General features: G+C 48.1%; 1 protein-coding gene across 2 annotated transcripts in view; it reads left to right on the top strand.

Annotated features, from left to right (window-relative positions):
* Fxyd6 (FXYD domain-containing ion transport regulator 6) overlaps window positions 1-17130 on the top strand; it is a 33561-nt gene extending 16431 nt beyond the window's left edge. Inside the window, 7 exon segments of one of the 2 annotated variants that reach the window (NM_022005.3) lie at window positions 10707-10766; window positions 11371-11409; window positions 11514-11588; window positions 12374-12410; window positions 13059-13108; window positions 13495-13544; window positions 15895-17130. In NM_022005.3, the coding sequence (NP_071288.1) occupies window positions 10712-10766; window positions 11371-11409; window positions 11514-11588; window positions 12374-12410; window positions 13059-13108; window positions 13495-13523 (285 nt within the window). In that variant the 5' untranslated portion in view covers window positions 10707-10711 and the 3' untranslated portion in view covers window positions 13524-13544; window positions 15895-17130. 2 annotated transcript variants of the gene reach the window in all.
* Window positions 17131-24060: the final 6930 nt, after the last annotated feature.

The following is a 24060-nucleotide window of genomic DNA, read 5'->3' on the forward strand; positions in this document are numbered from 1 at the left end:
TTCCTTATGGGTGTTCCCCTCCCAACCCTCCCACCATTGCCGCCCTCCCCCCATAGACTAGTTCACTGGGGGTTCAGTCTTAGCAGGACCCAGGGCTTCCCCTTCCACTGGTGCTCTTACTAGGATATTCATTGCTACCTATGGGGTCAGAGTCCAGGGTCAGTCCATGTATAGTCTTTAGGTAGTGGCTTAGTCCCTGGAAGCTCTGGTTGCTTGGCATTGTTGTACTTTTGGGGTCTCGAGCCCCTTCAAGCTCTTCCAGTTCTTTCTCTGATTCCTTCAATAGGGGACCTATTCTCAGGTCAGTGGTTTGCTGCTGGCATTCGCCTCTGTATTTGCTGTATTCTGGCTGTGTCTCTCAGGAGCGATCTACATCCGGCTCCTGTCGGTCTGCACTTCTTTGCTTCATCCATCTAGTCCAATTGGGTGGCTGTATATGTATGGGCCAAATGTGGGACAGGCTCTGAATGGGTGTTCCTTCAGTCTCTGTTTTAATCTTTGCCTCTCCCTTCCCTGCCAAGGGTATTCTTTTTCCTCATTTAAAGAAGGAGTGAAGCATTCACATTTTGATCATCCGTCTTGAGTTTCGTTTGTTCTAGGGATCTAGGGTAATTCAAGCATTTGGGCTAATAGCCACTTATCAATGAGTGCATACCATGTATGTCTTTCTGTGATTGGGTTAGTTCACTCAGGATGATATTTTCCAGTTCCAACCATTTGCCTACGAATTTCATAAACTCGTTGTTTTTGATAGCTGAGTAGTATTCCATTGTGTAGATGTACCACATTTTCTGTATCCATTCCTCTGTTGAAGGGCATCTGGGTTCTTTCCATTTTCTGGCTATTATAAATAAGGCTGCGATGAACATAGTGGAGCACGTGTCTCTTTTATATGTTGAGGCATCTTTTGGGTATATGCCCAAGAGAGGTATAGCTGGATCCTCAGGCAGTTCAATGTCCAATTTTCTGAGGAACCTCCAGACTGATTTCCAGAATGGTTTTACCAGTCTGCAATCCCACCAACAATGGAGGAGTGTTCCTCTTTCTCCACAACCTCGCCAGCATCTGCTGTCACCTGAGTTTTTGATCTTAGCCAATCGCACTGGTGTGAGGTGAAATCTCAGGGTTGTTTTGATTTGCATTTCCCTTATGACTAAAGATGTTGAACATTTCTTTAGGTGTTTCTCAGCCATTCGGCATTCCTCAGCTGTGAATTCTTTGTTTAGCTCTGAACCCCATTTTTTAATAGGGTTATTTGTTTCCCTGCGGTCTAACTTCTTGAGTTCTTTGTATATTTTGGATATAAGGCCTCTATCTGTTGTAGGGTTGGTAAAGATCTTTTCCCAATCTGTTGGTTGCCGTTTTGTCCTAACCACAGTGTCCTTTGCCTTACAGAAGCTTTGCAGTTTTATGAGATCCCATTTGTCAATTCTTGATCTTAGAGCATAAGCCATTGGTGTTTTGTTCAGGAAATTTTTTCCAGTGCCCATGTGTTCCAGATGCTTCCCTAGTTTTTCTTCTATTAGTTTGAGTGTGTCTGGTTTGATGTGGAGGTCCTTGATCCACTTCGACTTAAGCTTTGTACAGGGTGATAAGCATGGATCGATCTGCATTCTTCTACATGTTGCCCTCCAGTTGAACCAGCACCATTTGCTGAAAATGCTATCTTTTTTCCATTGGATGGTTTTGGCTCCTTTGTCAAAAATCAAGTGACCATAGGTGTGTGGGTTCATTTCTGGGTCTTCAATTCTATTCCATTGGTCTATCTGTCTGTCTCTGTACCAATACCATGCAGTTTTTATCACTATTGCTCTGTAATACTGCTTGAGTTCAGGGATAGTGATTCCCCCTGAAGTCCTTTTATTGTTGAGGATAGCTTTAGCTATCCTGGGTTTTTTGTTATTCCAGATGAATTTGCAAATTGTTCTGTCTAACTCTTTGAAGAATTGGATTGGTATTTTGATGGGGATTGCATTGAATCTGTAGATTGCTTTTGGTAAAATGGCCATTTTTACTATATTAATCCTGCCAATCCATGAGCATGGGAGATCTTTCCATCTTCTGAGGTCTTCTTCAATTTCTTTCTTCAGTGTCTTGAAGTTCTTATTGTACAGATCTTTTACTTGCTTGGTTAAAGTCACACCGAGGTACTTTATATTATTTGGGTCTATTATGAAGGGTGTCGTTTCCCTAATTTCTTTCTCGGCTTGTTTCTCTTTTGTATAGAGGAAGGCAACTGATTTATTTGAGTTAATTTTATACCCAGCCACTTTGCTGAAGTTGTTTATCAGCTTTAGTAGTTCTCTGGTGGAACTTTTGGGATCACTTAAATATACTATCATGTCATCTGCAAATAGTGATATTTTGACCTCTTCTTTTCCGATCTGTATCCCTTTGATCTCCTTTTGTTGTCTGATTGCTCTGGCTAGAACTTCAAGAACTATATTGAATAAGTAGGGAGAGAGTGGGCAGCCTTGTCTAGTCCCTGATTTTAGTGGGATTGCTTCAAGTTTCTCTCCATTTAGTTTAATGTTAGCAACTGGTTTGCTGTATATGGCTTTTACTATGTTTAGGTATGGGCCTTGAATTCCTATTCTTTCCAGGACTTTTATCATGAAGGGGTGTTGAATTTTGTCAAATGCTTTCTCAGCATCTAATGAAATGATCATGTGATTCTGTTCTTTCAGTTTGTTTATATAATGGATCACGTTGATGGTTTTCCGTATATTAAACCATCCCTGCATGCCTGGGATGAAGCCTACTTGATCATGGTGGATGATTGTTTTGATGTGCTCTTGAATTCGGTTTGCCAGAATTTTATTGAGTATTTTTGCGTCGATATTCATAAGGGAAATTGGTCTGAAGTTCTCTTTCTTTGTTGTGTCTTTGTGTGGTTTAGGTATAAGAGTAATTGTAGATTCGTAGAAGGAATTCGGTAGGGCTCCATCTGTTTCAATTTTGTGGAATAGTTTGGATAATATTGGTATGAGGTCTTCTATGAAGGTTTGATAGAATTCTGCACTAAACCCATCTGGACCTGGGCTCTTTTTGGTTGGGAGACCTTTAATGACTGCTTCTATTTCCTTAGGAGTTATGGGGTTGTTTAACTGGTTTATCTGTTCCTGATTTAACTTTGATACCTGGTATCTGTCTAGGAAATTGTCCATTTCCTGAAGATTTTCAAATTTTGTTGAATATAGGTTTTTATAGTAAGATCTGATGATTTTTTGAATTTCCTCTGAATCTGTAGTTATGTCTCCCTTTTCATTTCTGATTTTGTTAATTTGGACGCACTCTCTGTGTCCTCTCGTTAGTCTGGCTAAGGGTTTATCTATCTTGTTGATTTTCTCAAAGAACCAACTTTTGGTCCTGTTGATTCTTTCTATGGTCCTTTTTGTTTCTACTTGGTTGATTTCAGCTCTGAGTTTGATTATTTCCTGCCTTCTACTCCTCCTGGGTGTATTTGCTTCTTTTTGTTCTAGAGCTTTCAGGTGTGCTGTCAAGCTGCTGACATATGCTCTTTCCTGTTTCTTTCTGCAGGCACTCAGCGCTATGAGTTTTCCTCTTAGCACAGCTTTCATTGTGTCCCATAAGTTTGAGTATGTTGTATCTTCATTTTCATTAAATTCTAAAAAGTTTTTAATTTCTTTCTTTATTTCTTCCTTGACCAGGTTATCATTGAGTAGAGCATTGTTCAATTTCCACGTATATGTGGGCATTCTTCCCTTATTGTTATTGAAGACCAGTTTTAGGCTGTGGTGGTCCGATAGCACGCATGGGATTATTTCTATCTTTCTGTACCTGTTGAGGCCCGTTTTTTGACCAATTATATGGTCAATTTTGGAGAAAGTACCATGAGGAGCTGAGAAGAAGGTATATCCTTTTGCTTTAGGATAGAATGTTCTATAAATATCCGTTAAGTCCATTTGGCTCATGACTTCTCTTAGTCTGTCGACATCACTGTTTAATTTCTGTTTCCATGATCTGTCCATTGATGAGAGTGGGGTGTTGAAATCTCCCACTATTATTGTGTGAGGTGCAATGTGTGTTTTGAGCTTTAGTAAGGTTTCTTTTACGTATGTAGGTGCCCTTGTATTTGGGGCATAGATATTTAGGATTGAGAGTTCATCTTGGTGGATTTTTCCTTTGATGAATATGAAGTGTCCTTCCTTATCTTTTTTGATGACTTTTAGTTGGAAATTGATTTTATTTGATATTAGAATGGCTACTCCAGCTTGCTTCTTCTGACCATTTGCTTGGAAAGTTGTTTTCCAGCCTTTCACTCTGAGGTAGTGTCTGTCTTTGTCTCTGAGGTGTGTTTCCTGTAGGCAGCAGAATGCAGGGTCCTCGTTGCGTATCCAGTTTGTTAATCTATGTCTTTTTATTGGGGAGTTGAGGCCATTGATATTGAGAGATATTAAGGAATAGTGATTATTGTTTCCCTTTATATTCATATTTGGATGTGAGGTTATGTTTGTGTGCTTTCATTCTCTTTGTTTTGTTGCCAAGACGATTAGTTTCTTGCTTCTTCTAGGGTATAGCTTGCCTCCTTATGTTGGGCTTTACCATTTATTATCCTTTGTAGTGCTGGATTTGTAGAAAGATATTGTGTAAATTTGGTTTTGTCATGGAATATCTTGGTTTCTCCATCAATGTTAATTGAGAGTTTTGCTGGATACAGTAACCTGGGCTGGCATTTGTGTTCTCTTAGGGTCTGTATGACATCAGTCCAGGATCTTCTGGCCTTCATAGTTCCTGGCGAGAAGTCTGGTGTGATTCTGATAGGTCTCCCTTTATATGTTACTTGACCTTTTTCCCTTACTGCTTTTAATATTCTTTCTTTATTTTGTGCGTTTGGTGTTTTGACAATTATGTGACGGGAGGTGTTTCTTTTCTGGTCCAATCTATTTGGAGTTCTGTAGGCTTCTTGTATGCCTATGGGTATCTCTTTTTTTAGGTTAGGGAAGTTTTCTTCTATGATTTTGTTGAAGATATTTACTGGTCCTTTGAGCTGGGAGTCTTCACTCTCTTCTATACCTATTATCCTTAGGTTTGATCTTCTCATTGAGTCCTGGATTTCCTGTATGTTTTGGACCAGTAGCTTTTTCCGCTTTACATTATCTTTGACAGTTGAGTCAATGATTTCTATGGAATCTTCTGCTCCTGAGATTCTCTCTTCCATCTCTTGTATTCTGTTGGTGAAGCTTGTATCTACAGCTCCTTGTCTCTTCTTTTGGTTTTCTATATCCAGGGTTGTTTCCATGTGTTCTTTTTTGATTGCTTCTATTTCCATTTTTAATTCCTTCATCTGTTTGATTGTGTTTTCCTGGAATTCTTTCAGGGATTTTTGCCATTCCTCTCTGTAGGCCTCTACTTGTTTATTAATGATTTCCTGTGTTTCCCTAAGTGTGTTCATGTCTTTCTTGAAGTCCTCCAGCATCATGATCAAATATGATTTTGAAACTAGATCTTGCTTTTCTGGTGTGTTTGGATATTCCATGTTTGTTTTGGCGGGAGAATTGGGCTCCGATGATGGCATGCAGTCTTGGTTTCTGTTGCTTGGGTTCCTGCGCTTGCCTCTCGCCATCAGATTATCTCTAGTGTTACTTGTTTCTGCTATTTCTGACAGTGGCTAGACTGACCTATAAGCCTGTGTGTCAGGAGTGCTGTAGACCTGTTTTCCTCTCTTTCAGTCAGTTATGGGGACAGTGTGTTCTGCTTTCCGGCGTGTAGTTTTTCCTCTCTACAGGTCTTCAGCTGTTCCTGTGGGCCTGTGTCTTGAGTTCACCAGGCAGCTTTCTTGCAGCAGAAAATTTGGTCTTACCTGTGGTCCCGAGGCTCAGGTTCGCTCGTGGGGTGCTGCCCAGGGGCTCTCTGCAGCGGCAGCAACCAGGGAGACCTGTGCCGCCCCTTCCGGGAGCTTCAGTGCACCAGGGTTCCAGATGGTCTTTGGCTTTTTCCTCTGGCGTCCGAGATGTGTGTGCAGGGAGCAGTCTCTTCTGGTTTCCCAGGCTTGTCTGCCTCTCTGAAGGTTTAGCTCTCCCTCCCACGGGATTTGGGTGCAGAGAACTGTTTATCCGGTCTGTTTCTTTCAGGTTCCAGCGGTGTCTCAGGCGCAGAAGTCCTGCCGCTCCTGGGCCCTCCCCCACGGGAGCCCAGAGGCCTTATACAGTTTCCTCTTGGGCCAGGGATGTGGGCAGGGGTGAGCAGTGTTGGTGGTCTCTTCCGCTCTGCAGCCTCAGGAGTGCCCACCTGACCAGGCGGTTGGGTCTCTCTCTCACCGGGTCTGGGAGCAGAGAGCTGCTGCGGGCCTGGATCCGCGGGTGTGGGACTTCCGGTAAACACAGACCGTGCCTCCTAGAGAAATTCTGCTTCCGTGTCCCAAGCTCACCAGGCAGCTTTCTTGCAGCAGAAAATTTGGTCTTACCTGTGGTCCCGAGGCTCAGGTTCGCTCGTGGGGTGCTGCCCAGGGGCTCTCTGCAGCGGCAGCAACCAGGGAGCAAGATATGACATTTCATGAGAGACTATTGATGAGGTCTTGGGAAACTAAAAGATTTATGAATCTGGAGGAATTGGAGTCAGGAACAGGCCAGTTTCACCCAATCCCTCCTGGTAGGTACATGACAGTTCTTATGAAAATTCTGTGTTTGAGTGTATGTCCAGAAGAGTGGCACCCTCTTAAAGGATGAAGAGAAGAAGATGGAAGGCTGTCTTGCAACCTAACAAGATCATTAAAAAGCTGTAGTAACAGAGATACAGGATTTAATGAGTTACCATGGTCCACAGGGAACATATCCCAAGACCATGTAGATGTCTGACCTCCGAAATCAACTTGTATTCAACACTAAGTATACTGTTTTCCCTATAATATCTACTTATGAGAATGTTTTAATGTGTAAGCTAGGCACAGTAAGAGCTTAACAGCAACATGTAGAGCAAATACATAAAAACATACTATAAGGACGATTCTCAAATATGGCTTTTCTCCAGAGTATCTTGTTTTATTTTCATGCCCAAAGAAACACCTTACAGCTTTTATTTTCCTTTGAATTCGTGTCTGTTATGTTAGAGAGGATTACTTAAACACAAGGAGAGTGATGCAGAGCAGTTGTGCCAAAAAAAGAAGGAGATGCTCCTAAGTGATTGATGGGCAGGTGGGGGTAGCACATACAGTGTGGATACATTGGACCAGAAGGATGACTCAGGTTCTACAGCAGGATGGGACAGCGAGAGCTCTCACGATGATTTGTAGAATGGTGTGCTATAAACTGTATGCATTGTTTATTTCTGCAACTTCTCACTCAGTGATTTCAGACCACAGTTGCCAAAGAGCATTTGAATCCATAGAAAGTAAGAAGAGTATTATAGAGACAAATTAACCAGTATATCCAAAGATGGGGCAGAGAAATAACCACACAACCAGGTAGGAACCAGACTTGTGGTGGCCAGAGGCATGGAACACCATAAGAAGTGGCTGGCTGTTCCTAATGGTTCTGGGACGTCTGGTTATCAGAATGAGAGAAAAGTAAGGTTTGGACCCTTACGTCACACAATACAAATTGGAATACAAATTTAAGTGTAGCTGGGTTCAGTGCTATATGCTTGTGATTACAGTCACTCCCCTAGATGCTGGGAGTATTTTAAATCCAGATGCTTAAGACCCTCTGGGAAAAGTAACAACAACAGACAACCAAAATCCAAACAAAAACACAAACAAACCTTTAGCGAGGTCTGACTGTGAAGAAATGTGTTAAATAAGACACTTAGATCAGGGGCTGGAGAGATGGCTCAGTGGTTAAGAGCATTAACCACTGTCCAGAGGTCCTGAGTTCAATTCCCAGCAACCACATGGTGGCTCACAACCATCTGTAAATTGGATCCAATGCCCTCTTCTGGTGTGCATGAAGACAGCTACAGTGTACTTGTATAAATAAAATAAATAAATTTAAAAAAAGACACTTAGATCATCACACGCAGTCATATTAGAATGGAGAAGTTCTGTGTGCTGTAGGGCAATTTTTAAAGGTAAAGACGTCAGCAAGGTGGCTCAGGAGCTCCAGGTGTCTACCACCAGGCTTGACCCCTGGGCTCGATCCCATGATGCATGAGGTAGGCGAGAACAACCTCCCCTCAAGATGTCATCTGACCTCTACACATCTGCATACATGCACACACACACACACACACACACACACACACACACACACACACACACACTGAATAAATGAAATGGGGAAAAGTTCTAAAGTAAAAAGACAAATAAATCACAGACTGAGGAGATATTGGGATACTCCGTAACTGAAGTTTAATGTCAAGATTGAGGAAATGATTTGGAATAGAAAAAAGATGCGAACATCCCATCACCGGTGAAGAGATGGAAATGTCAAACACTCAATGCTAAGTAACCAGATTAACAGGACATTATATGCTTCAAGATTGACAAAAATTAAGACATCTGATAATGTCAATACTGATCAGGGTGGGGAGTGACAGAGAAGTCACATCGGGCTGGCGGGATGATAGAACTCGGACGACCGGTGAAGGATGATTAACAGTGCAGCGCTGACGGTTTATAACCCAAACAGTGGCCTCAGAACGGCTCACTCTTGGCCGTTTCCATTGCTGCTGTGTGGGACTGGCCGTATTTCTTTTAAAAGGAAACAAAGCAGTAGACTACTTCATTCACAGTAAGCGTTGTTTGGTGGTCGTGTTTTCTGGTGTCTGGGAATGAGTGTTCCCACCGATGTGCAATAGAAACTGTTCCTTTTGAGACTGGGTGTGCTAAATCATTAGAAACCCTCCCAACTCTACGTGTGCCCTTGTCAGCGTGCATTCGAGTGTTTATAACAGTATCATGTAGAGTTAGCAGGGTCATGTTAAAGACACCAGATGTCCATCAACAGGAGAATGCATCCGCATGCAGTCATTGGTCTTCACAACGAAATGCCATCCATTAAACATGAACGAACCATATATGGTTCTGTGTAATAGTATCGATAATTCTTCAGAACAGTGTTGATTAAGGCAAGTCCAGGGGAACCTGTAACTATTATATATATATATATATATATATATATATATATATATATGTATATATATATATATATATATATATATATATTTTAAAGCTATATTGGGAGTTGGGGAGAAGGCTCTGTCAGTGAGGCATTTGCCTCTCAAACTCCAGTTTGATCTCAGCATTGAGAAGGTGGAGAGTTAAGGTGGATGACTGGAATTTGCTGGCTAGCCTGTCAGCCTCCTGAATCAGAATCTGTCAGCCCCAGGCTCAGTGAGAGACCCTGTTTCAAAAGATAAAGTACAGAGTGGTCAAGGAAGACATCTGAAGTTGCCCTTGTGGCTCCACGTGCAAGAGCGTGCCCTGCTCAAACACCCAGACACTTACATATGCACAGAATCACACTAATAATGCTATTGGATATCTGGGTCAAGCATAGGTTTAAGAAGAGCAAGCCGCACGTTCACACAGCAGACGTTTATTTGACACCTACAGGACTCTGACTGGGGATGGTTCTGGTGAGGCTCTGCTGCCCCCTGGTGTCTGACCAATGAATGGCAGCAGGGTTGCTTGTTAGAATGAGCGTGGGCCCGGCTGTTCTAGACAAGTTCAGGCTGCAGCCAGACTTACCCTACATGGAAAAGATGAAGCAGCTTTGGGCGCTCCTGATTTGAGCTCTTCTCCCTTCTCACTCCTGAGTCTGGGAGTGACGAGTGTAACCCCACTGATACATGTCCCTGGGTGGAGCCAAACTGACCCTAAACTGTTGGCTCCACCCATGTGTCCCATCGGAGTCCCCCACCTCACCACCAGGAACGGATGGGATCCAAGTAGAGCGCTCAGTGACTTCCGCCGAAGGAGAGACTGGGGGTTGACGCTCAGAAGCTCTGACTTGATTATCTTTATGCAATCATCGTCTTTGGGAGATGGGGCCTCTAGGGGGAGCTAAGAAATCAGGAAACAGCCACAGGAAGCACACTTAAGCATGCTATAGCATGCGGGGGAACAGAAAGAGTCCTCCACCCCTCGACTTCCTAGGGACTGGAGGTATGGCTCAGTGCTTACTGCTCTTCCAGAGGACCCCTGTTTGGTTCCCGGCACCCGCACCAGACAGCTCTCAACCGCCTGTAACTCCAACTCCAGAAGATCTGTTGACCTGTGTCTTCTAGACTCTGTGGACACCTGCACACACGCATACATAGACACACACTCAGACATGAAATATAAACATACTTTACAAAGACTTCCTGGAGGGAAGTTGACTGGGAGCTGGACACAGGGCCGGCCCCACATCTTAATGAGGCAGAGATGGCCTGGAAAGAGGACACTGGTGAGACATCTCCAAAGCCCTTGGGAAGGCCAGGCTTCTGCCCAGAAGCCCCACGCTAATGAGTTCCTGAGCCATCATCTGACCTGGGCCTTCCCGTTCCCTCTGTGAAGGGCACGCTTCTGGGCTCAGGTCTGCAGTGTGGACTAACACAGCGACTGTTAAGTGTTCTGACTCATCTGGGTTAATAGGACCACACAGAGCTCTGAGAGCCTGATAAGGTGGCTTTGGTCCCGGTGTGGCCTCAGGTCACACAAGCTTCCAGTACAGCTAAGGCGGGGATGAGCCCCCCGTTAGGGTGACGGCTTAAGGAGGAGGAGGGTCTTCTGTCCCTGGGGTAATGTCTTCCTTCTTTACCCCCAGACACCATGGAGACGGTGCTGATCCTCTGCAGCTTGCTGGCCCCTGTGGTCCTGGCTAGTGGTAAGTGTCCTTCAGGACCTTGCTGTGCCAAGATGGCTGACACAGCCCTTTCTGGTAGAAGGTTCTGGCCCTTTCAGACATTAGGGTTAAGACTTCTTAGGCAGCTTTACATATGATCAGGGGCTCCTACTGTCAGCAGAGGAAAGGAAAACAGATCCTAGTTCAGGTGGTCCTTGCACCCCGCCCTTCCCCCACAACTGCTCCCCACAAAGGTTCAGCTGGCCGTCTGTTAATCTCTCCAGGAACCTTGGGCTCCTGTGGAATCGTATGCAACCTAGACTGTATTGACCCGTCAATACCATGCAAGTCATAAGTGCCCCTGTCCCTCGGTTTCAGTTTCCCCATTTGTCACTAGATGATAGTAGACCTGGCCTTTTGGAGTAAATGAAAGGTATGATGTGAGCCCGGGACCTTGAAGGCTCTGAGTCATGATCACCCTAGGCGAGGACCCTAAGCCCAGCAAGCCTGTCTTCTATGATCTCCAGTATTTCTGCCCAGTGAGCCCCCTTCACAGGGATCCTTTGCTGGGGCTGGAGGTTGTGGGGTAGGTGAGTGGTCACAGAAAGCGCAGCTGTCCTCCTCTTAATCATCTTGTTTTTCCCAGCAGCTGAGAAGGAGAAAGAAAAGGATCCTTTCTATTATGGTGAGTGAGTTCAGCAGCCCTGGGGTGCAGCCCCATCCAGGAGGGACAGGCATGTTCTACTGGCCCTGCCCCTCTCCCTTCTCTTACCTCTGGTCCCTTTGCAGACTACCAGACCCTGAGGATTGGGGGATTGGTGTTTGCTGTGGTCCTCTTCTCTGTTGGGATACTTCTCATCCTAAGTAAGTGTGTTCCTTTATTCTCTGGCGGCTAGACAGTTGGGGACAGTATACAAGCCCAGCTGTTTTGTCTGTGGGAAAGGAGAAGGCACAGTCTTGCCTCCCCATGGTGTCTCCAGGATCAGTACCGGGCTGAGCATGTAGTAAGTGCTCAGTAAAACAAGGAAGGTGCACCCAGAGAATGTAGGTGAGGACAGACACAGCTAAGAAGAGCAGTCTGCATCCGTAGGGCAGGGGTTTGGCCATCCCAGGAGTCAGACGTTGTTCTCGCCATGCTCCTAGGAGTGTGTCCCTGTGTGTTTTCCCTACATGTGCTGTGGTGCTGAGTGTATTTTGCTCATGGTATGAAAGCACATAGTTCATCATCCTGGGAAAGCATAGAGGAAGAGCTTGCTCCGTGGCTTGTTCCCATTAAGACGGACCAGGAAGCAGAAAACTCAGGATATAACCGAAAGTGGTTTCCACCTCCAAGATCTGTCCCAACAACCCGCTTTGGTTAACTCGGCCCCACCTCCCAAAACTTCCCCCTCCCACAGACAACACCCAGTGAGGATCAGATATCCAGACCCAACTGCTGGTGGAGGGTGAGTTGGTGGGAGGGTTTACATTTACCAAGTCAACCACAGCTCCTGGTCTCAGTTGACCCAGGGCTGCTTTGGGCAGCAGTGCAGGCATCCACTGCCTGTGTCTGTGTACAGATTCACAGTAGGTCTTCTGTGTCCTGGCCTGGAGCCGGACCTTGAGCTGATGCTGGAAGTATGACCTTGTATGGTTTCTTTGTGTTTCAGGTCGCAGGTGCAAGTGCAGTTTCAGTCAGAAACCCAGGTAAGGGCAATGGGGCCATCGGGACAGGGAGAGGCATGTGGAGTGAACCCTGGGGGTGTTCTTTTGTCTCAGAAAGAGAAGGTGGGGAACTGGGGTATGACTCTGGGGATTTCCGAGTGACTTCGGAACAAAGCAGAGGCCCCAACTCGGAGCAGCAGCCTCGGGTGTAAATTCCCGGGTAGGAATATGCGAGAACCTTGCTTAGAGGCCCCGGAGACAGAGAGGCTTGCTAGGAGAGAAGTAAAGGCAGAAGGCCACTCTGAGGTGCAGGGCAGAGACACTGGGCCTGTTTCTCACCTTTTCCTGACGCTCTGTGCATTGTGTAGACACTTGGCCTCCTTTCTACACCGTATAAGCTATACCCGTTCATTAAAACAGTCATGGTGTCCATGGACCTCAGAAGCCAGGGTCGGTGGCAGACACACCCAATCCCCACCTCAGGGCAGACACTGAAGAGTACCCATAAGTTCTGAGCCTCTGTCTGTATCAATCCGACTTCTTTCACCTTACGTGTCCCATGGTAGAGTGTTTGAATCCTTCAGGGGGTTTGGATGGAATGGCTCCTGAGTTCCGCTTCAGCAAAGAGAATGGGGGATACTCTGTGGTTTGCCCTGGACATTGGTGACAGCGTGTCTCCACTTGTCATAGGGCTCCAGGTGATGAAGAGGCCCAGGTGGAGAACCTTATCACCACAAATGGTAACTGCTGTGAAAGGGTGCTGGGAGGGGGTCTTCCATGGTTTTGGGGGGCGGGGAGTGACTGGACTAGGTGCCACGAGCTGCTTTGGGGTTCAGCAGACATTGCCTCTGAGGTCTCAGGAAAGGGTTCTCAGTACCCGAGTGACGTTAGCGCTTCATTCACACCATACAGGTGACAGTCATTGTATCCAGAACACTAGCTTCCTGTCAGGCAGACTCCGTCTTTCCCCACGAGGTAGCCATCACCACCTAAGTTCTTGTGACCAGCAAATGTCAAGGACTGTCACCACATCTTAGTGACTCCAAATCCTAGTATCCATAAGTGAGGGTTCAGCATGGAGCACGGTGAGGGGCCTCACACCACATCAATCTGCCTTTCCTTCCAGCTGCGGAGCCCCAGAAGGCAGAGAACTGAAGGGCAGCCTCCAGCATGAAGGTAGATGGCTCTGTGCTTGGTTTCCCCCGACTCACCACGGTTGTCAGAGAGTCTGGGCAGGGGCATCGTGCTAACTTCTTCATGGCACTCAGTTTTCCTTACCAGTCTGCTCTTACCTGTCTCTCAGAGGTGGGAGGAGTACCACTGCTCAGTCACAGAGACTCTGAAATCTTTATCCAACACAGCAAGCGTAGGGAATCAGGGGGAATTAGGGCTTCTAACCAGCCTGGGATCAGGCTCATATGGTACTGTCCCAGCTACTGCAGGGAGGTACATGACTTGGGTAGGAATCACTTAGAGAAACACTTCTGTATTAAAGTGACATCGAGAATGGTTTCCTTTATCGATCCAGAAAACCACCTAAATACACCACACACACACCCCACAGATTACACAAACTATACACACACAACACACACACATCATACACAGACACTACACATACACCACACACACACATCATACACACATACCACACACACCACACACACACACACCACACACACATATCATATACACACCACACACACACCATACAAATACACACCACACACACACACACAAACCATACACACATACCACACACACCACACACACACACCATACAAATACACCACACACACACACACACACACACCATACATACACCATACACAAGCACAGATCACAGACACACCAAACATACTACACATACACACATATCACACACACCACACACACATAGAGCACTCACACTGCACATGCATAAGCACACATACAACACACACATACACCATACACCAAACATACCATACATATACAAACACAGATATCACACACATACACCACACCATATACACACACATACACAAGCACAGACCATACACATACCACATACACACATCAAACACCACAATACACAAACAGATATTACACACGCACACCCCATGCCCCCACATGTTTATTATGAAACTCTCCAGTACTACTCTGCAGTAGTTAAAATAATGTATGCCCCTCCCACTCCCTGTTCCTCCACTGTCCTCAGCACTTGGGACCCACTGTGTGTTCACTTCCATTGCTCACTCTAGGGCATGCCAGAGAATACATAGTGACTGAACAAAGCATTTGGTCAGCAGGCCATGTAGGAACCTTCTGGAGCTACCAGGAGAAACAGGACAAGCAGGGCTGTCCCCATTTATAATGGGAAAGACTGCAGTCAGAGAAAGCCGTTCAGAATGTGTCCTGGTTAGGGTTACTATTGCTGTGATAATGTGGTCAAAACAAATTGGGGAGGAAAAGGTTATTTGCCCTAAGCCTCCATGTTGAAGTCAGGACAGGAGCTCAAGCAGGGCAGGAACCTGCAGGCAGGAGCTAATGCAGAGGCTGTGGAGGGGTGCTGCTTACTGACTTGCTCCTTTTAGCTTGCTCAGCCTGCTATAAGAAAATAGAACCTCGGAACACCAATCTGGGGTGGTGTCACCCACAATAGGCTGGGCCCTCGCCCATCAATCGCTGGTTGAGGAAATGCCTTCTGGGCTTGCTGACAGCCTGATCTTACGGAGACATTTTCCCAGTGGAGACTCCCTCTTCTCAGGTGACTATAGCTTGTGTCAAGTTGACACAAAAATACCCAGCATCCAGGTCTCTGTGGCTAGGCTCAGCCAGAATACCTTCTTAGCTGTGTCCTGGATGGCAGACCCCAGGATATGCAAAGGCAAGAGAGCCAATTTGTCCCCTCACTTCTACTCCAGACTCCACACAGGAAGGCATAACAACCAAGAGTGTAACTTTAGCTTAAGTTGTAAGTTAAGGGAAGCCAGGTGTAGTGGTGCTTACCTGTAAAGACAGCCCATGGGAGATAGAGGCTGGAAGATTACAAGTTCAAGGTCAACCCTGGCTAACGGTGAGTTTGAGGTCAGCCTGGGCTACATGGACCCTATCTCAAGACCAAAGCCAACAGAAAGCTGTCTGGGTCAGGACACCAGCCTTTGCCATGAAGCCAGCACTGCCATGTACCTACCTATATAGTGTTTTCATTCCTTGCTGTGTCTGCATCTCCACATGACAGCTCCAGGCCTCAGAGCAGGCAGGGTTCACTGCATCCATCTTTGGGGTGGATATCTTCAAGACAAGTGACCTGTTATGCAGGGGCAGTCAACAACTCCAGTCTAGGAAGTCACACCCCCCACACCCTCCCTATCTGCCTTCCCTGCCTCTCGGCCTTGTCTGTTCTTCACTGGACCTGGGGACGTCAAGGGCATGCCCTCAGTGAGATTTTCGGGCAAAGGGACTGTGCTGAAGACGGAGAGAAGACGAGGTATGGGTATCAGAAAGGATCTGGGGTTGTCACGTGAATTCTCTGCCTCCACAGCCTCCAGAAGCCAAGGCCAGCTACCCGACACTTTAGAGGCTGATGTCGAGGCTTGAGAAAGCCGGCTACTTCATACCAGACCTTTCCCCAGGAGATGCCGAGGACTCGTGTTCCCTGTGCCTCTCCCCACCCCCTACTAACCCTAGTCTTGTATTAATGATGTGACACTCACAGCCCTTCTTCTCACTGCAGCCGGGCTCTGGACCCTTTCTGTGCCGCGTCTGTGCCGTGTCTGTGTGTGTCTGCTGACTGTGGTCGTTCGTGGTCGTTTCATTGTTCCTGTGAACTGTGTGCTTCCTCTCCCATGCCACCGTCAGCACCTTGTGCCCTCCTGTGACCTCCATCTACTCTTGCTCTCTGGAGTCTCCCCGTCCCTGAGGAGCCCTTAGTCCCCTCTTTCTGGATTTAGGCTTGAGGGAGAGTTGTACCGAGGGCAGGAGTCCCCAGTGATCCCGGGGCTGAGAAAGTTCGTACCCTCTTCACTGATGTTCCTTGTGGACTCTGAGAAGAAACTTGCTCCAGATTCCACCAGTTTAGAAGGTCCGTTTGCAGTTGGAGATTCAGATTGCCTCCCTTGAGGCGTCTGCCCTCCAGGCCTCCTTTTTCTTTTAGGGTGCCCACTTAGGAGTCCCAATCCGCCCCACCCTTTACAGAACACCCAGGAATTCTTGCCTCTGAGGAATGAGCTCCTTACTTAACTTCTGAGCAATATCCCCATAGGCTTTGGAGCCCTTCTGCCTTCATCCACCTTCCCTGCTTCTGAGACTTCCATCTCTAGCCCAATTCATCTGACAGAGGACTCCTTCCTTCTCTGAAGCTGGTCTGTGGCAGGAGATAGCCCAGGGGACAGGCAGCAGGCAGGGTGCCGGTGGCTCTGTCTCTCTGCCACATGGTGTGGAATCTGGCAGACTACAGTTTCTTTCCCCTGCCTGTCAGGGGTCGGAGTGGAGAGGGCTGGAAGGGTTCAGGGGCAGCGGGAGAGAGCAACAGGGTATGCACACCCGTGGATGCAAACGCCTACGGGAGTCAAAGGTCACCAGAGTGGAAACTCACACCAGAGCCTGCCCCACCTGCCCATTGTGTTCCCTTGGAAACGAACCAAGCCACACTGTGTACTGGGACTGCTGATCTCTGTCTTGTGATCTATTATCCTCTGACAACAGAAAAGTAAATAAATAAATAAATAAATAAATAAATAAATAAATAAATAAATAAATACAGCATTGTTTCCTAGTGGCTCTGAGTGGCTTTTCTTCTGAGAGTCTGAGGGTTTGTAGGGCCCTGGGGTACTTAAAGGACAACTGAGCCTGTCCCCAGTGAGAGGGAAGAAGTCAAGACTGAAGAATGCTAGGGAGGGGACAGGCACTTTAGGCCTCTTTCTCCTCTCCCCTTCCCTCTTTCTCTCTCCTTCTTTTGCTCCTTTTTCACAGGTCCCCTGTCTTAGCTCTTCTCACAGCAGAACAAATTGGAGTAGAAAAGAGCCATTGAGGATTAGTGATGATGACAGTAATAGACAGGCACTTGAAGCCTCTCAAGGACATTCCCACAAGGTTGGTTGGTTCTTAAGTACTGTTGGCCAAACAAACACAGCTTCAGGCAGATTCCTTTTGAGGGTAGCAGCCCAAACCCTGTCTCCAGCCTTCTGTGTGTTTTGGGTGAGACACAGCTAGAGAGTGAGGAATTCCCAGAATATCTTAGGGTCTCCATAGAACCTCAGGAGCCACCATGAGGATTCTGAGTTGCTTCCAGCCACAGAACCGAACCACACAGGCCTGAGGGAGCAGGTGGACTCCATCCTCTTGTTAGCTATCCCAAGACCTGCTTGGTATATTTCCCTCCTACCTCTATACTTGGTGTGTCTTGGGCTCTGAAAAGATGGGATCTTAAGCAGGGAACAAGTGTAATATTGTCAAGCCAGGGGTAGCAGGGGTTAAAATATCCCTGGTCACATGGGGACTCATTAATGAAGCAGGTGATCTCTGTTCATGGCACACTCATGCATCAGGGAGATCATGCCTTGAAGGGGACTGAGACCCTAAGTGGCCTCAGACGCACAAAGGATTGTGGGTACGGTGCCAGCCATTACTAAAACCAAAGCATTGAACTCTAAAGAGGTCGAATGAGAAGTTCTGACCTTCCTTCACCACACCAATAAAAGGGAGCACTGCTATTTTACGATGAGTCTAGCGCACTGCCTGTGACTTTGCAAGGTGTCTAGAAGCACCCACTTAGTTTGCCTGATAACCTGACTTTATCCTGAGATAGCAGGGTGGCCTTGTTTTACAGATTCTCTGATAGCCCTCAAGACTGGCCCAGGTCACAGCAGTTGCAGGGAGTAGGGGCTAGACCCAGTCAGTGTTTCCAGGGCCATGTGTGCACCACACAGCTGGTGTCTGGGAAGAGCTGTGTCAGGGAAAGGTGGGGGACAACTCATGGCTCCTGCAATCTTGTCTGCTCTATTCCCTTTCAGGATGTGACCTAGCTAGCATGCACCCCAGCCTGTGCTCTGAGGGAGCTCCTAGGAGTGGCCAGTGGTGTGGGACCCGGACCCAGAAATGGAACACCTAAGCACCAAAACCATACAGAAAGATACCTACCACGCTGTTGCCAGATGCAGGGTGTGGGGCTTGTGGGGCCTACTTCCCACACTCACATCAACACTGCAAGGTCATGAGGGTGGGCAGTGCCAGCCACTCAGCCCCTGACACCTGATGCTCCTTTCCACTTCTGATTTGTTTAGTTTTCGTTTTTCCTCTAGGACAGGGTCTTCAGTAGCCCATACTAGCTCGAACTCAAAACAAAACAAACAAAACAGCCATACAGCCAAGGACGACGACTTTAACTTCCGGTCTTCCTGCCTCAATCTCCTGAGTTGGGTTACAGATGTGCACAACCACAGCTGGTTTTAGGGGTGCTGGTGTTTGTGTGTGCTGTGTGAGCTCTTTGCTGACTGATGTACAGGCCCAGTCCTGCGATTTACTTTACCTGATTGGACGGGAAAGGGACTGTACTCTACAGGGACAGTGAGTCGCCTGTTCTCAGTGACCTTGAGGGTTCTTCATGTTTGACCCCTCCCCCAAAACTTTGTCTCACATGAGTTTGACCCCCAGAGATGTTCAAACCCCTTTGAAAGCCACCGCTGCTCATTTTTCATGTCGCTAATCTGTCTCTGCAACCCCAAAGGCCATGGCCCTCAGCCTCTCAGGTGTTCTGTTTGCTCATTTTTTTCCCCCTTACAGGTTGTAGATTAGAAACAGCCAGGCTATTCTTGGAAGAGGAGCAGGGGTCGAGAGTAAAACCGACCATAGCAGTAGAAGCGGGAAGGGGGTGCCAGGCTGAAGCACATCCCAAGGTCAAGGGGCTCTGCCCCTGCCCCACTCTGGGAGGCAGGGCTCTGCCTTCCTAAGGATGAGGGACTGGCAGGTGAGAAGAATTCTCCAGCTCAGTCTGGTTCTCACCTTGTCCCGGGCTGCTCTATACCCCCTCCCCCGGATGCTGGGGTAGAGCTAGAAAGGTCAGGTGTGTTTGCCCAAGCCAGGGGGAGGAGCTTTGAAAATACCTGTCTTCAGGCCATAAAGAGGAGGGAATGGCCACCTATTGCCATTTGTGTGATTCATTGCTGTCACCCCTAAGCTCCTGGCTGGCAGAATCAACCAGTTCAAGCCAACCACCTGTTGATTTTCTGGAGCCGGGCCCCAGCTCCATGGCCTTGAACAACAAGAGGTCTCCTGCCAAGAGGTGATGCTGTCTCTAATGTCCTGAAGGATACTGGGCAGAATGAGTGGACCTTTCTGAAGCAGCCCCTGCCTCGGAGCCTGGACCCTTCTTCTGTCCAACTGCATGACTTCAGCTCCTACCTCTCTGTCACTTTTCTTCCTGCACTGTAAAGTCCTTCAGGTCATTTGGCCTCCAGCTACCTGTGTGACTCTGGGAAAGCCACCAAAGCTAGAGTATCCTCTCCTAGACACGATACTGTACAGTGTATAGCCTGTGTCGTACACTATATACTGCATACTATTACTTCCCTGATTTATAGTGATGTAATAGACACAAAAAACACATTGACGTTTCTACAGAAAGACATCACATCACCGGTACTAGCATCCCTGGCTATTCAAGGGCTGCCTCCTCGTTGATTGCAAGGGTCCCTACCCCTTAGACCTGGACTCTAGTCCTGACTCATACACATATCACCCCCAGTCCCCACTCTGTGAAGTAGTAGTACAAAAGCCTGCCTGCCCGTGATGTCAGGAAAAGAAAAGCAGATCCTCGGAACTCTCCACACCATGAAATCGGTGGAATCCCTGCCAGGTGGGGACAGCTGGACCCAGCCTCAGCAACTGACAGTACAGTGAGTGGATGTGGTGATCTGTGTATGCCTACGGGTCAGGCCACATGAAAGCCACAAAAGCCTGTCTGAGGACTCCAGAGGAAAAGGCATGGTTTGTTCCCTGAGGTTCTTCAAAGGCAGTGGCCACAAGGAGCCACTAGAAACACCTGAGCTTCAGGTCAAGGCCAGGTGTGAGTTCTGAGAAAACCAAGAAGGCATTTCTCTCCAGGGTGTTCTCTGTGTAGGAGGCTGTGCTAATGGGCTTGTCCTTGCCTTAACATGGTGACCTTGACTCTCAGCAGACATTGCCCTTTGGCAACTCCCAGGAACCCTGTGCCCCACTGCTTGGGCCATCTTGAGGCCAACATTTAAGAACTGGATCCTATGGGGCCCACCTCCTCCAAGCCCTTGCCTTATAAGACCCCAGTGACCTGGCACTTGTGGTCACAGCAGGAGACAGGAGCTGGCATTCCTCAGGGTTTGGGACCTCTAGCTGGCACAGATGGAGACTATAAGGAACAGCCACGGTCCCTGCTCAGCATCCCTGGGGACCATATCTTGGAGAACGGGCCTCAGCTTGGAGTCAGGGCTTTCTCAGGGCTTTGGGTCTCTGCACCCTTGAAGCTCCTTTGAGCTACAAATCGACATGAAGGAAATGATGCTGGGGCCTGAAGGTTGATGGTATGGATTCTGTCTGGAAACCTCACAAAGCCCTGGGCTGGCGGGGGGAGAGCCCTGTTGTGGGAAGGTTGGTGGTGAGGACTCCTACTGCAGTGCTTCCTGTGGGAATCAGGGGGATGAGGAGCAGCTGGATGTCTCAACCTGTGACTTCACTCCCCACCAATGCAATGGGGAGTGTGCACATGGCTGCCCTGAGTCATAGGACAAACCTGTCTGAAGGACTTGGGGGAATGAGGCATAGTGGCTGAGGGCCTTGTCCCCGTGGGCATGACAAGGATGAAAGGGATCCGTCTCCCCAGCTCCAAAGACTGTTCTGGTCTCTGGGTCTTAGAGATCACAGCTAGATAACCCTCTGGGCCTCCACCCTGGAGAAACCCAACCAAGAAGGAAAACTGGGGGCTCTTGGCCTGTCCCATTCTTTTAAAAAATCAGGAGGGTAGCATTTTTATGACTACTGGGCCCTGGTACTCCAGGGAAGACTCCAAGAAGCAGAATGAGCCTGGGAGACTGATTGGAAGAGCCTGCTGCTTGGTGTTTCTCCTAGGGGAGAACTTGGGGCCAGTGGTGGTAATGCCTGGTGGGGATCCAACTGGAGCACTGGGACAGAAGACAACTGTCAGGGACCCTTTAGTAGAAGTCAAGGGGGCTCCCGAGCTAAAGGGACGTGGTGAACAAATTTATCTCCTGGGGACCCAGCCCAGCTTAGGGTAGAGAGTGGTGATACCATTGTTAGAACCCTCTTTGGGCAAGCACTTCTTCTAACGACCTCCTCCCGCATCAAGAGTCTGAGGTAGGTGTTACCATGCAATTTGGATGGCAGGATAAAGAGAAGCATCCTTCTCCGGGCTCACTGGGTCAGACGGACAAGGTCAGCTTACAGAAGGATTTACACTGGTGTGGTCTGGCCTTAAGGGGCTGTGCACACAGACACGGGAGCAGATACTTCTTCAGTTGCTCTCGGGAGAGCAGTGCAGTTCCTTTTCAGGGGAGTAGGGTGTCTCAGAGAGGATTCCTTGTCCCGAGCATTAGGCTAAACCCTGCTGATGGTCTTGAGTGGCTGGGATATGGCATAGTTGTCTGAGGATGAACTTAGAGTAAGGGGAGCCAGGCAAGACCTTAGCATCATTCAGCTTTCAGGGCTGGGAAGTGGATATGTGGGTGGGTATGGGAATAGGTGTGTACACCTGGGTGCGGTGTGTGTGTGTGTGTGTGTGTGTGTGTGTGTGTGTGTGAGCTGGGGAAGTGTGAACATTTAGAAAGGATACCTAGGAGGGTCTCTAAGTGACGCCCAGGAGGAAAACCTGAGGACAGAGGGATCATTCTGGAGGCTGGGTACTCAAAACCCATCTGTGCTAAGATCCTGAGGCAGGAGTGAGCCCTGGAAGGTCAGAGAGCTACTAAGGGGGCAGTATGGTTGGAATGGACAGAAAAGTTGGGGACAGGGTTGGAGAGGTCACTAGGATTAGATTAAGAAGGAACACAAAAAAGAGAGCCAACAAGAGGGCAAGAAAAGACACTTGCCACAAAGTCTGGCGAAGTGACTTCAAATCTCTGGGTCCTATGAATTGTCTTCTGGTCTCCGGGCATGCACGTGGCTCAGGCAAGGTCTCTCACACACGATGAGTATGTAAGTAAACAAACATGATAAAATGTACAGAGTGACACAAGAAAGGCCGGGGCTTAGAAATCGGTGTTCAGAGGATCTTGGGCAGCAGAGCGAATGGTTTCACAACTGAAGGGCTGGCTGGGGACACAGGGTGTCTATTAGGGAATGCCTTCTTTCACAGCCCCTAAAGTTGGGAAGGAGGAATCTGTGGTGGGCTTGTGAGGAGGAGGGAGTCCTGCTGAGGTCTACAGAGACCATTGATACTGCCTGAACTTCCCCAGTGCCTGGCTTGGGGAATTTCCACTCAGGGCTCTAGGCTACTTGAAGGTTAGGATTTCCACTTGGGAACACGTGACAGGGTCACTGGGTGGAGTTGCCCTTCACCTCACAGGTGGCTGGGCTGGAGGGTGGGGGCTTTGCCAGCTCAGAGCCCTAAGACAGACCTCAGCCTAAACAGAGAACCCAGGTAGGAGGTCAGGCTAACATTTCCAAGCTCCTCCATCTCCCTGGGGGTGTCATTAGCTCCCCTCTTAGGGTGCTGTTGTGGAGAACAAGCAAGCTAGTTGTCAGGGTGACCAGACCCAGCATTACCCATGTTCTACCCATACTCTGGTATCCCTGTGGAATGGCCACACCAGCATGATCTTGAGAGCCTAGAGGAGACCCTGAGGTCCAGTCTTAGTCAGTCAACAGAAACTCCTTATAGAAGTCTTGTTCTGGGCCTGTCACCATGGCCAGGGCACAAAGATTCTGGAAGGCGCCGAGTGACTGTCCTGTTAGTCCTTAGTTGTCTCCTTGTGCCCTCTCAGCTTGGGGACTAGAAGATATTCTGCCTTTCGACTGCTCCCCTGACAGAAAGCTCAACCCTTCTCAGAGGACCTCATTATGTGCCGGAACTTTTGTTGAGACCTGTAGGTACATCCAGGCAGGTGTGACATCACAAATGACACGTGCCCCCAGGGTTAGGACAAGCCACCATGGGAGCACCCTCAAACCAGCCGTGGCTCCAGCCACTGCCCAGAATGGTTCAGAAGGCTAGTTAACAGCCTCAGGTCCAGGACCAGCAGAGACTAAGTCCCCACTGCATCTGGAACAATTTCCCACCTGGTCTCAAGGGTCCTCTGAACTATGGAATGGGCCCAGGGGCAAGAGCTATCAGGGTGGGTCCCACTGGGTGGGAGGACAAAGAATCCTGAGTGAAGGCTGGGGACCCACACCTGCCTCTAAATGTCTCCTCAATCTGCCAGCCTGAAGCCCAAGGAAGTGGGGAAGGGGGTGGCTCTGGTCCTGCCAGCTTGTACCCTGACCAGTGTCCTTCTGGGAACCCACAGTGCAGGCCATTGGCTGCAACAGCAAGGCCCCTGTGGAGGAAGGAGAGGATGTTACCGTTTACTTTGCTGCTCAGAATGTCCCTTCCTTCAGTGCCTGTGGAGGTCAGAGACTCTTCCCCTACCCTCACGTGGGTCCCTTGCTCCAACCAGCCCAGGCAGGCAGCTGCAGGGTAAGAGTTCCCTCACCAGCCCCTCCTCCTGCCTCATTCTTCTGTCCC

This window comes from Rattus norvegicus, chromosome 8 (genome assembly GCF_021556685.1).
Source record: "Rattus norvegicus strain SHRSP/BbbUtx chromosome 8, alternate assembly SHRSP_T2T, whole genome shotgun sequence".
Lineage (NCBI taxonomy): Eukaryota > Metazoa > Chordata > Mammalia > Rodentia > Muridae > Rattus > Rattus norvegicus.